This window comes from Felis catus, chromosome A1 (assembly GCF_018350175.1).
Source record: "Felis catus isolate Fca126 chromosome A1, F.catus_Fca126_mat1.0, whole genome shotgun sequence".
NCBI classification, from domain to species: Eukaryota; Metazoa; Chordata; class Mammalia; order Carnivora; family Felidae; genus Felis; species Felis catus.
The window spans coordinates 20,296,420-20,309,420 of NC_058368.1; the positions used below are offsets into that span (position 1 = coordinate 20,296,420).

Sequence of the window (13,001 nt, forward strand, 5' to 3'; positions counted from 1 at the left end):
CGAACTCACGGACCGCGAGATCGTGACCTGGCTGAAGTCGGACGCTTAACCGACTGCGCTACCCAGGCGCCCCAGCAGAGACACATCTTAAAGCATGAGCCACCAAACCCAGTGACAGAAGGGGACTGATATGTGGGGGCAGGGGGTGTTGGGTAGGAGTGAGGATTGAGTCCCGAAGGATGTACCAGCAGAAGGTGACTTGGGTTTTGAGGGACCCTATGAGAACAGGAACAATGACAAGCAGCAGGGGAAGAAGGTGCCTCATGGGTCCACCTGAATGGTCGCTTCCATCCTGCCACTGTAAGGTTTTATGTACGCCATCTATAATTTATTTCCTCTTCCCAAGTCTTTGACAAATAACAAGCATTAAAACGCTTCCAGAGCAAACAGGACAGCATCTCTCACCTAAACACAACAATGGTTACAGCGACTAAAGTCATCAGTCATCCTCGACTTTATCCCTGGCCACACAAAAAACATTTCTGCATCTTCTAAAAGTCATAGCTGAAGACCATCCACTGTTATCTTGACTGATTGTTATAAAAGGAACCTGCTGAAACTCAGCACCCAGAAACGTTTGTGTTTTCAGATCTGGATTTTTTTTAAATCAAACAATGAAAATTGTACTTCTCTTTCTGCTCTGGCTTTCAGGAAGCTCAACAAGGAATCCCCAATTCCTTTTTCTCTGCCCTTCTCTGTATGTTTTCTGATCTCTCAAGACAACTATTCTGCGATATACACACTTACTTAAAACACTTGCAGAAGTAAGGCAGTACATAATTTATATATACCAAATACAGACATTAAGAAGTATTAACGAAATAAAAAGTAAAACCAAGCAGGATTATGTTAATATTATCAGTGAGTAGAAGTAAAATGAGGGATACTGCTTGCTTGCCTCCTTCCCAAAGTGATTGGAGATATTTGTGTGCCCAAGTGGAATATTACACTAGTTTTAACCACATCCCCCCTACTTACAAGTCACTGAGTCTAAAGCCCGTTTAGAAAAGGCTCACTTGGCTGAGCAAGAGCCTTACTGTGAGACCCAGTAGAGATGTGTCTCTGTCACTTGTTAATCACAGTGGCTCTTCAGCCAGGGGATGCATGATGGCCTTTTATTTAACAGGGAAGGACTCGGTGAAGAGGCATCTTCAGGGATACAGTGAGATCCAGGGGCCAGGGAGGTGGGCAAAGAGGCCAGGAACCATTCAGGTCCCTTTTGGACAGAGCAGGACAGTCGAATCCAGGCATCTTCCTCCTGGACTTGCAGAGTGCTCACAGAGAAGGCACTCTACCCGATCTGGAGTCACACTTGGTCTCCTGGGAGCAGAGCTGGCATTGGGGCACGCAGGCCACCAGCTTTCAGCAGCAGGTGGAGAGAGAGCCCTGTGGGCCAGGCCTGGGGGTTGTCCAGGCTCTTCCTCCTGCTGCCACTGCCCCTCCCTGTGACTGAAACCCTCCACTCCTTCCTGCCTCCCTTCAGGACCTACTGATTACCCTGCCCCACCCTTGGTCCACACAGCAGAAGGAAAGGTCACAGCCCAAGGTCACTCAGTGGGAAAGGTTAGGGCTCCCACCCGAGGGTCTGCAGACCTTCTGGCTCCCACGGACATCAGCAGGGGCTGAGCCCTCTCTACTTCACCATGGCCCTGGGGGGGGGTGGGGTGCGCGGTGATTCTAAACTTCTGAGGCCAGTTGGTACTGGCAGTGTGGGGCTATTATTTAAAAGCAGGTATTTACTGGAGCCTGCTGTGAGTGGGCACTGTGACAGCCACTCTGGTACCTGTTAACCGGATCCTCCCAGATGTCCCCTTCCAGACCACCTTGGGAAGAAAGTGATTCCTCTTAGGTGACAAAAATCCAAACTAGTGGAACCTAGACTTCTCAGGTGGCAAAGCTGTATGTGAATACAAAGAGGGAGATAGAAATTCCCTCAGCATAAAGTTTCAGAGGGTCCAGGGGCTCATTCTCCCGGCATGAAGCCAAGAATCAGGCAGAAAGTTCCTTAAACTCAAAGTAACATCTGAATTTCCATTTCGTTGGGTAGAAGGTTGGAGGTGAGAGAGAGAAAATCAACCAAAAGATCTGAAGCCCTTTAGCAAAATGTCTTTGCTGATATTTTTTTTTTTTTTTTTTGAGGACAGGTGAGAAAGAGAAAGTGAGCAAAATAGGTTTTTAAAGAAAATGGATGTATACGGTTTACGTGACCAAAACCCCAAACAAAATAAAACAAAAACCGAAAGCTGGAAGAAAACGCACAAAAACGTTCCATTATGGTGGTGGCAACAGCGTCGTTGAGAAAAACTCTCACTTCCAAAAGTAAATTTGGGGAATTTGGTTTCATTACTTTCTAAGGAAACTTAGAAAGCAATGAACACATCAAAGAATGCCTAATTGGAAGGTGACAAAAATGTCTATTAACACAGGAGGAAAAGTCACTGGAGACTAAAGTAGGTGTTTGGTGTGGTGTTTCACGGTTTAGCCAAGCTGACAGGGCTGGCAGGTTATCAGACAAACAGGATTCGGTCTGGATCTGTGAGATCTGCAGCCCAAACTCCTAACGGCTGGCTCCCAGAAGGCATCGGCCGAGGTCCTGTTGTCCCTGGCCCCAGAGGGAGGCGCCCCAACTCCGGAGCATACACACCACACCCCACTTGGCCGCACCACACTTGCACACATCCTGCTCCACGGAATGGTCTGGACTGGCTGTGCACTTGGAGCCCAGGGACTCTCCTGGTCTTGAGAGGAGACATTCAAGGTGTTTGCTGACTCAGACGGCTCCCCAGGGTGCCAGACCATCCGTTTCTGTTGCAGTTTACTTACAGACACAGTGAGGTTGGCCTGGAGGGGACTGGCCCAGCTGGCCGGGAGCCGTTTGCCAGGTGCAGAAACAGCAGCACTTTCTTCCAGATCTACCACCAAACCTGACTCCTTTGGGAGCACAGCCCTGGACAGACCAAACTAAATAAACTAAGTGAGACAGGCAGGCCAAAAGGAAAGGTGCTCTAAGACTAAGAGCAGAAAACATGCTTAAAATTCCTCACTCTCCTCCCTCTGCCTCAGAGAGCTGATTCTGAGTCTTGCCAAGGCTTCAAATCACAGTTTGCTTCTCTCCCTCCCCACCACCCCCCCCCCCAAGGAGAAAATTACTCTTCCTTCCAAGCCTGAAAGAGCTATGATGTCACTTACACATTCTGCAGAAATACCAAAGCCAGACGATGCTCTGGGAAATGATTTTCAGGGGGCGACTTTCAACCACCCTGGGTAGTCTGCACAGATAAAATAGCCCAGTATCGGCACTGTAGTTGGTTGAAAACAATCATTTTCTTCAGAGTCTGGACTGGGAGCCACAAACCTTGTGAGTAGAGCCAAGTGGCATGCCCGACGGCCTCTGGTTCACGTGGTGTGAGTAGATACCTTGCCCCTTGGGTCACTGCACCCCTACCCTGAGAATACTAGAGACCAAGGGGGAGGAGCTAATGTTTACTGAGTAGCTGCCGTGCACTGGACATCAGGCTTAGCGCTGGGAACAGGATAAAAACAGTTTTAGGTTTTGCACAGCAAAGGAAACCATCCGCAAAACAAAAAGGCAACCTACTAAGTGGGAGATCTCTCAAATCATATGTCTGACAAGGGATTAATACCCAAAATATACAAATAACTCATACAACTCAATATCAAAACAATAAACAATCCAATTAAAAAATGGGCAAAGGACCTGAATAGACATTTCTCCTAAAAAGGCGTCCAGATGGCCAACAGACACATGACAAGATGCTCAACATCGCTGATCATCAGGGACATGCAAATCAAAACCACAATGAGCTATCACTTCACACCCATCAGAGGGCTATTTTCAAAAAGACAAGAAATAACAAGTGTTAATGAGGATGTAGAGAAAAGGGAACCCTCATGCGTTGTTGGTAAGAATGTAAATTGGTGCAGCCACTGGGGAAATCAGTATAGAGGTTCCTCAAAAAATTAGAACTACCCTATGACCCAGCAATTCTGCTTCATGGGTGTGCGTATGAAGAAAACAAAAACATTAATTCTAAAAAATATATGTATCCCTATGTTTATTGCAGCAGTTTTTACAATAGATGTGGAAGCAACCTAAGTGTGCATTAGTAGACGAATGGGTAAAGATGTGGTCAACATACGTATGCGCGTGTGCACGCATTGTGCACGCACACACACAGAGAAATATTACTCAGTTACAAAACAGAATGCAACCTTGCCATGTGCAACAACATGGATGGACCTAGAGGATAATATGATGAATAAGTCAGACAGAGGCAAATACTATATGATTTCTCTTCTATGAGACATGTGAAAAAAGAAAACAAACTAAACAAAACAGAGGGGCGCCTGGGTGCTCAGTTGGTTAAGTGTCCGACTTCAGCTCAGGTCATGATCTCTCATGGTTCGTGGGTTCGTGGGTCGGAGACCCGCAGGGGGTTCTCGGCTGTCAGCACAGAGCCCGCCCGCTTCAGATCCTCTGTCTCCCTCTCTCTCTGCCCCTCCCCTGCTCATCTCTCTCTCTCAAAATTAAACATTAAAAAAAAAAAATGTTAGGAAAAAAACCAAAACCAAACAAAGCAAAAGCAAAACAGAAATGAACTCATAGACACAGAGAACAATCTGGTGATTGCCAGAAGGGAGGGAAGTAGGGGATGGTCGAAATAGGGGAAGAGGATTAAAAGGTACAAACTTCCAATTACAAAATAAATAAAACATGGGGATGCATGGGGGAATGTAGTCGATAAAACTGTAACAACTTTGTATGGTGATAGATGGCAGCTAGATTTCTCGTGGGGATCACTTCATAATGCACATAAACATTGGATCGCTGTTGTATACCTGAAGCTAATATGTCAATCACACTTCAATAAAATAAAATAAAAAAATACCCTCAACAAACAAATTGGCTCCAGTGGGTTTCTTGTCACTGAGGGGAGGTAGAGAATATATTTTTTTTAAGAGGAAAAAAGCACAGTAGCAATTTCATTCTGATGAAAACAAAACCAAAACAGCGTGAGGAAGTTCTGCCCACTCTCCAGATACTTCCTGCGATTTGACTTTTTTTTTTTCCTTTAAAAAAAGAATGATACATAACTGATACGTAACATTATGTTCATTCCAGTCGTACAACACAATGATTCAATACGTGTACGTATTGGGAAATGATCACCACAAAACTGTGACTTGTGTTCTTGGCGTTCTGTCCCAAGCCTGCTATTAAGTACAATATACTTTAGAAAGTGGACATGCCCCAGGCAGCAATAATCGAACACAAAGCGGCCACTGGGGAGTCCTGCCTTATAATACCCCGCGTATGGTGAACAGAGAGGGTGTTACCAGCCGCAGCACCTGGGAGCTGGTCAGAAATGCAGGATCTCAGGCCTCACCCCGGACCTCCTGGACCACAGTCTCTGCAGGCACGCCCGACAATCTGTGATTTTCACGCCTGCTGAACTTAGAGAAGCACTGCTAGAGGGAATGCCCAGGCCCCCACCGGGTCCCTCGGACAAGGACACGGACTAGCACGACCAATGTGTGCTCGTGAGTCAAAGGTGCCGAGGGCCACTGTTGGTCCCCCCAGTTGCTGTTGGTGATAATGCCACAGGGGGACGGGCAGGGGGAGGCCAGGGGAGGCCGCCCACCCCTCCTCTTTGCCCTCTGCCCAGTGTCCAGTGGCCTGAGTCCCACCGCAGTCAGCTAGGACACCCCTGTCTCAGTCTCCTCCTCCGGGTCCTTGTCTCTCTACATCCCCCTCGCCCCCAACCTCCTCCTAACAGCCACGTGCAGGCTTTCCACTACTCAGTCTGCCTGCACTGGGCAGGTCCGAAACAGCCCAAAGTCTCCCACCTCTCTCCCCTTCTGTCTTTCCTTCTTTTATTCATTCAAACACTGAGCGTCGAGTATAGGGCAGACACTATTCTGGACGCTAGAGACTCACCAGTGGGCAAATCAGAGAAAGTCGCCGCCCTCAAGGTGCTTATGCTCAGTCACTAGAGAGCAGGTTAAAAGGTGACAGTGAGGGGCGCCTGGGTGGCGCAGTCGGTTAAGCATCCGACTTCAGCCAGGTCACGATCTCGCGGTCCGTGAGTTCGAGCCCCGCGTCAGGCTCTGGGCTGACGGCTCAGAGCCTGGAGCCTGTTTCCGATTCTGTGTCTCCCTCTCTCTCTGCCCCTCCCCCGTTCATGCTCTGTCTCTCTCTGTCCCAAAAATAAATAAACGTTGAAAAAAAAAAATTAAAAAAAAAAAAAAAAAAGGTGACAGTGCAGTGGAGACAAAGAAGGCAGGGCAGGGAGCCGGAGCGTCTGTGTGCGAGAGAACAGCAAACGGGTGTTTTTCATTGGGTGGCTGGGGAGGCTTTGCTCATGAGGGCACGCTGAGCGGAGACCCGAGGGGGCTGAGGGAGCAGCCACAGGGCCCTTGTGTGGCTCCAGGCAGAGGGGACAGAGCGGAACAGTGTGTTCCACGGGACAGACTGCAAGGCAGGTGGCCGGGTGGAGTGTGGCAGGCGAGGCAAGAACAGCGGACCTTGGAGAAGCAGGCTTGTGTTCCACGTGGGGCGGGATGGGCAGCCCCCAGGGGCTCTGAGCAGAGGACTCCCACGGTGTCACTTATGTCTGAGAGGGCCCTCTAGCTGTGCAGCGGAGAGTCTGCTGCAGAAGTCAGGACACTACTCAGGGGCTCCCGGGGAAACAGCAGCGGCTGAGCCGGCCTGAGGTGGCAGTGGTGAGAGGGAGGTAGAGTCTGCGGGGATTCTGGAAGTGGAATACACAGGGACCTCCTGAAAGAGAAGGCCCCAGAAGGACTCTGGCATTTCCGTCCTGAGCATCTGAAGAGTGGTTTGTGTTTCCAGTAGCTGGTTTCTCACTAGCTGCCTCCCTGCCCTCAGGACGGCAGCTCGGAACCCTGACCACTGCCCTGGGCCCAGCAGCCCTGCCTGGGTCTCTGTGTCTGCTGCTGCCCTGGGGCTCCCCTGAAACTCCCGGACCCACGGCCACCCTCAGTCAGCTCAGCTCAGGCATCAGTTCTTCTAAGAAGACTCTTGTGACCATCTGACCCCTGGCCAGCATCAACCAATCCACCCTTTGTGTAACAATAGCCCCTGTTCACTGATTCATGGGTGCTGAGAGGTAGCTCAAAGGCATTCTTTTTTTTTTTTTTTTTTTTTTTAATTTTTTTTTTCAACGTTTATTTATTTTCGGGACAGAGAGAGACAGAGCATGAACGGGGGAGGGGCAGAGAGAGAGGGAGACACAGAATCGGAAACAGGCTCCAGGCTCTGAGCCATCAGCCCAGAGCCTGACGCGGGGCTCGAGCTCACGGACCGCGAGATCGTGACCTGGCTGAAGTCGGACGCTCAACCGACTGCGCCACCCAGGCGCCCCCTCAAAGGCATTCTTTCCAAATGTCCAACCTTGCACGGTTAAGAATTAGAATTCTGTATTTGCAGATTGGAAAACAGAGTTTTAGCAACGTAATGTCACGTGCCTGGAGTTACTCAACTCGCAAGTAAAAGAGTTAGGGTCCGATCCCAATACGCCTGACTACAAAGCCTGTGTCGTATACTGCCCTGTGTGAGTATTTCAAATCACAGCATCCGGAACATTTTGCTGGATATTTTGGTTTGCATGACTGCTGCCTCCACTGGGCTGTGAGCTACTGAAGGAGGGGGGGGGGTGGGGTGCAGTGGTGGTGACGGGGATACTGTTGGCACAGAGGGGTTATCTAATAAATGTTTGCCAAAGTTTGCTTTCAACAGGGGATCACAACCCAGACGTAAGAAGCTATAGGGCGGTCATGGACCCATTTGAGATTCCAGTAATGGCTCTAGGCCCTCTTGCCCAACATCACATTCATTCATATACTTATTCATTTGACAGTCTAGTAGTAGAGATAGATAATATAGAGGTAAACAAATATACAAAATAATTTTAGATGGTGGTAAGTATGTGGAAAAAAAAGATAATGTAATAGTGCTGGGGTCAGGCAAACAGAGGTACTTTAAGTGAGGCAGCAGGGAAGGCATCTCTGAAACCCAAATGATGAGAAGATCTTGGAGGAGATGATTCCAGGTGGAGAGAACACTGGGTGCAAAGGCCCTGAGGCAGGAGTGAGCTTGCCACATCGGAGGAACAGAAAGCAGGCCAATATGGAAGGCATGAGGGACCAAGAGGAGAGAGAAGTGGGAGATAAAGCTGGAGAGGTAGGTAGTGACCAGCTGATGTAAAGCCTTAGGCCTTGGTGAAGGTCTGGAAGGGCCTGCAAGGGCCATGAGACGCCTCTGCAGAGTCTTAATCTTGAAAGAGACAGATCTGATGCACCTTTTCCAATGATGCACGTAAACACATGCATACAACCTGTGCATGGGGTCCAAGGATGGCAAGTCAAGGATTTCTGCTGTAGAGTCTAGTTCTAGAGTACATGGGGCGCATCATAATAAGACAAGTCTCACCTCAATGTTTGCTCTATTCTTTCCAACCTCCTAGAGCCGAAAATGACATGCTGTGGCCTCACAAAGAGCAAGGCTTTCTCTTCTTTGGCAAAAAATAAGTCTTACCCTGTGCGTTGTTGGTGGAAATAGAAAATAGTACAGTTGCTACAGAAAACAGCATGGTGGTTCTTCCCTATAAAAAAATGAACACAAATTACCATATGATCCAGCAACTGCACTTCTGGGTATATGCCTGGAAGAAGCAGAAGTAGGAACTCAAAGAGATATTTGTACACTCATGTTCACAGCAGCATCATTCGCAAAAGCCCAAAGGTGGAAGCAACCCCAGTACCCATCAGATGAGTGGATAAACAAAAAGGCGGCATGTTCACGAGGGAGTATCGGTCAGACTTAGAAAAGAAAGAAATCCTGACATGTGCTACCACGTGGATGACCCTTGAGGACGTTATGCTGAGTGAAACGAGCCGGTCATGGAAAGGCAGATACTGTATGATTCCCCTTATGTGAGGTCCCTAAAGTAGACGAATTCACAGGGACAGAAAGTAGAGTGGTGGTTGCCGGGGGCTGGGGGAGGCAGCACGGGGGTTGTTGTGTGATGGGTAAAGTTTCAGTTTTGCAAGATGAAGACAGACCTAGAGATGCATGGTGGTGGTGTGGGCACGACGTGGATGCACTTCACACTACTGAACCGCACATTTAAAAATGGTGAGGATGGGGGCACCTGGGTGGCTCAGTCGGTTAAGCCTCCAACTTTGGCTCGGGTTCACGACCTCACAGTCTGTGAGTTCGAGCCCCGCACTGGGCTCCGTGCCGACAGTGTGGAGCCTGCTTGGGATTCTCTCTCCCTCTCTCTCTCTCTGCCCCTCCCCCAATTGCCCTCTCTCTCTCAAAATAAATTTAAAAAATAAAGACAGAAAAAATGTTTAGGATCATAAATTTTATTATGTGTCTTTTACCACAATTCAGCAATTTTAAGAAGTCTCTGGAACCCCCTCAGTCCCTCAACTGCATCCTCATCAGCCTCTGTCCCCATGACCTCACAGCACCGGTGTCCCCCGTGTCCTGAGACTGGTGGTCCACTCAATCCCCTCACTATGTAAGAGGACAAGTAAAGTAGCTGGCACGGATGAGGCCTTAAAAGCTCTCCAGTGAAGAGAGTCTCAGAGGTTGAGCCTGGCATCTCAACAATTGTGTGTCTGATTTCTTGCCCATTTTTAAAAGTTTATTTTCTTTTGAGAGAAAGAGAGCGTGCGCACTCATGAGCAGAGAAGGGGCAGAAAGAGAGGGAGAGAGAATCCCAAGCAGGCTCCACACTGTCGGCACGGCGCTTGATGTGGGGCTCGAACTCAGAAACCATGAGATCCTGACCGGAGCCAAAATCAAGAGGTGGACGCCCAACCGACCGAGCCACCCGGGTGCCCCTGATTTCTTGCCCTTCAAATCTTACCTGACCCATTTTGTCCAAACGGATTTCCCCTTTTGCCTTTTGCAGACACAAAGAACAGCTGGTGATCATCCCCTATGGAATAAGACTCCCAAAGCCTTCGACAGCATTGTTCAATTACCTTGCTTCTTTGAAGATGCTGTCAACGTTCCCCAGCCTGAAGCTGCAGTCACTTGCTCTTGAGGAACCGAGCCTTGCGCCCTCAACTGTGCTTTGCGTGTGAGTTTGGGTGCATCCCAAATCATTCCTTAAGGACAGCTCTGGCCCTGCCCATGGCAGGGCCTCCAAAGGAGGCAGGTGGCCCTCCATTCAGGCCTCAGAGAAACAAACTTGAGGAGACTGCTTGAAGATGTATCCCTCCTTTTAGGATTAAGCCAAGTGCCCAGGGGCTGCTGGCAGAGACTGCCTTGTTTTGCCCACCCTCTGTGCGGTGGCTTTTCCACACTATGCTTGGCAAGGTACCCTGGCCCAATTGAGGACACCGTATAAGAAAGAGGTCTGTAAGGCCTCGGTGCAGTTATTCTAGGGGTACAGGTGAGGGCGGGCTGTTGATCCTACCGTGGACATGAGAAGGTGTGGGTGACACTGCTCCCACCACTCAGAACGAGGCAAACCTGCACATCTTAGGCATGGCTTATTTTTCCCCACGGACTCTAAATCCTGTCACTGATGAGTGTCCCCTGTGTTTCTGCTGCTAGAGAACTCTAAATCAAATATGAGGACTACTTCTGGAAGGATGCTGTGCAACAGAACTTTCTGTGATGATGGCAATTTTATGTATCTGTGTTGGTCAATAGTGTAGCCACTAGCCACGTGTGGTTACCGAGTCCTTGAAGTGTGTTGAGATTGAGAAATTGGAGTTTGCATTTTAATTAATTCTGATTTTAAATTTAAATGGCCACATGTGGCTAGTGGCTACCAATTAGCTCTAGATACTATACGGGAAATGCATGCATCCTGATATCACCTTTGGCTTATGTGATTTTCCTAGCAATATATTCTATCTACTTCAAATCCCTTTGCTGTCTAATTATTTATAATAATCTTCTTGTGTGGTATATATCATTGTCAGCTACCTTAAATCTTTTTAAAATTTGAGATCTTCTTATAAGTACAAAAAAAAAAAAAAGATAACATACCCACATTCCCAATTTCTTGGACTAGATACTTCTTCCCCACTTGCTGCAAAACGGAGTAATTAATATGTTCGTTTGCGGGAAGGGCATTGCAGGAGTGGGGAAGAAGCCTTCTCTACCGTTTCTTCATCTGGATGCTGCTTACACAAATGTTCACTTTGTGAAAACTCACTGAGCTGTGCACTTAGGATATATGCACTTTTACTATATCATTTATTCTTCAATAAAAAGTAAAAGGAAACCTATAAAGAGAACCTGCTGTGTCCAACATACAATGTTAGTTTAGCTCTAGGGGATGCGGAAAGATTCAGACAACTCGGATCGTGACTCCAGAAAGCTGCAGTTTAGTGTCACTGAGCACGAATGGAAATTTCTAGGGTGCATTTTCCAGAGGGATCTCGGGCAACTTGTGCTAGCAACTCCCCACCCTCCTCTTCCCTGCCTTCCCCCGCCGAATCAAGCAGTGCCAAGAAAGGAGAGAGGAGTTTCAGGAGGAGGAGGTCTTTCTTTCCATCTTATCGTATTTTAGTAAAAAACATTTCCAGGAGTGCCTGGCTGACTCTGTGGGTAGAGAAGGTGGCTCTTGGTATCAGGGTCATGAGTTCAAGCCCCATGTTGGGCGTGGCGCCTACTTAATTAAAAAACAAACAAATAAAAACCAAAACATTTCCAAATTCTTATGAAAGGCTGGGTAACTCCCAGAAAAAACCTTCCATCTCTTCCAGGGGAATTAAATCAAAGGAAGAGTTCTCTGGAATATGGAATGTTAATAGGGCAGGATGAGGAAATAAAATGCAATCTGTATTTTAAGAAAGCAACTAAAAACTGCCCAAGATTTGCTTCAGTGTATGGTAACTCCACCCAACTGAACAAAAGCATTTATATTAGAAATTATAATTGAAAATATAACTTGGGAGACATACACTGCTAAGGATGATGTGGCTAAAAGGTACTCTTCCAGGCAGGTCCCTCTCTCCACGACTTAACTATCTTAATGTTGCTAAAGACTGACACATAAATTTTTATTTTAAAAGTAACTTAAAGAGAGGGGCGGGTGCATATTTCATGCTAGAGCAGAAGGTTGCTTTCTGCACTGATTCTGTCACAGTAACCTGTACAAATGGCCATAACCAAGAATTATGGGGGGGCGAATATTAGTCATTTCTGTCCACAGAAATGGACAGAATTTGCCTCCTCGACATATCACTATATGGAACAAAGGCCTGCATTCCTGAGACCCAAGATACAAATCTTTTTTCTTACCTTTTCCACACTCTGATGCTCTAACTTCAAAAGCCTGCACCTGTACAGATTTTATAACCATTTAAATGTGTGAATCTTTGAAATATTCTTTCAATGGTTCCTCTGAGCACAGTCCAGGCCAAGTTTTTATACTTTGTTCTTTCACTTCCGTTATTACAGGCATCAAGAGAAAAAGTATTCTAATTACTGCAAAAAAGGAAGAAGTCCCTTCAAAACAATCATATTCATTCTGGCCTTTTTTAGCATAAACAAAACCCTGCCATTTACTTTTACTTATTCAGCTGCATTATATTTTGCATACAAGCATTGGCAATCTTCAAACACAAGTTTTTTCCCACATTTCAAAAGAGACAATGGAGCAAATGCTAGCTAGCATTCAGTTCACTGAATAATAAAGCAATATTATTTAGTTTCTTATCTGTATAGTTCAAAGAGAAAACTGAAAAGTATCTGTGTCCCATAAACAGTAAATATCTCAAGGTGATCTTTCTGACTTGAGCAGTGTGGCCCGCCTAAAGTTTTAACCAGCTATCTGACATGGGCCAAATTCTCACTTCATTTTGGGATGTGTGGATTACAGTTCTGATGCTTAATGTCAAAATCAAGAACAACTATGAAGCTGTACCTGTGATTCGAGTAACTACAATCAGCATCTTCAGGAGGTGATTTCAAGATAATGGCCCCTAAT

At 47.1% G+C, this 13,001-nt stretch overlaps 1 protein-coding gene across 3 annotated transcripts in view; it reads right to left on the reverse strand.

The window, feature by feature from the left end:
- FAM124A (family with sequence similarity 124 member A) overlaps positions 1-13,001 on the reverse strand; it is a 100,811-nt gene that overhangs the window by 56,910 nt on the left and 30,900 nt on the right. Inside the window, exon 4 of one of the 3 annotated variants that reach the window (XM_023251261.2) lies at positions 7,381-8,642. The exons of the other annotated variants lie outside the window; for them this stretch is intronic. Coding sequence (XP_023107029.2) covers positions 8,529-8,642 — 114 coding nt within the window. The 3' untranslated portion in view covers positions 7,381-8,528. Of the gene's footprint in view, positions 1-7,380; positions 8,643-13,001 lie in introns of those variants that run through there. 3 annotated transcript variants of the gene reach the window in all.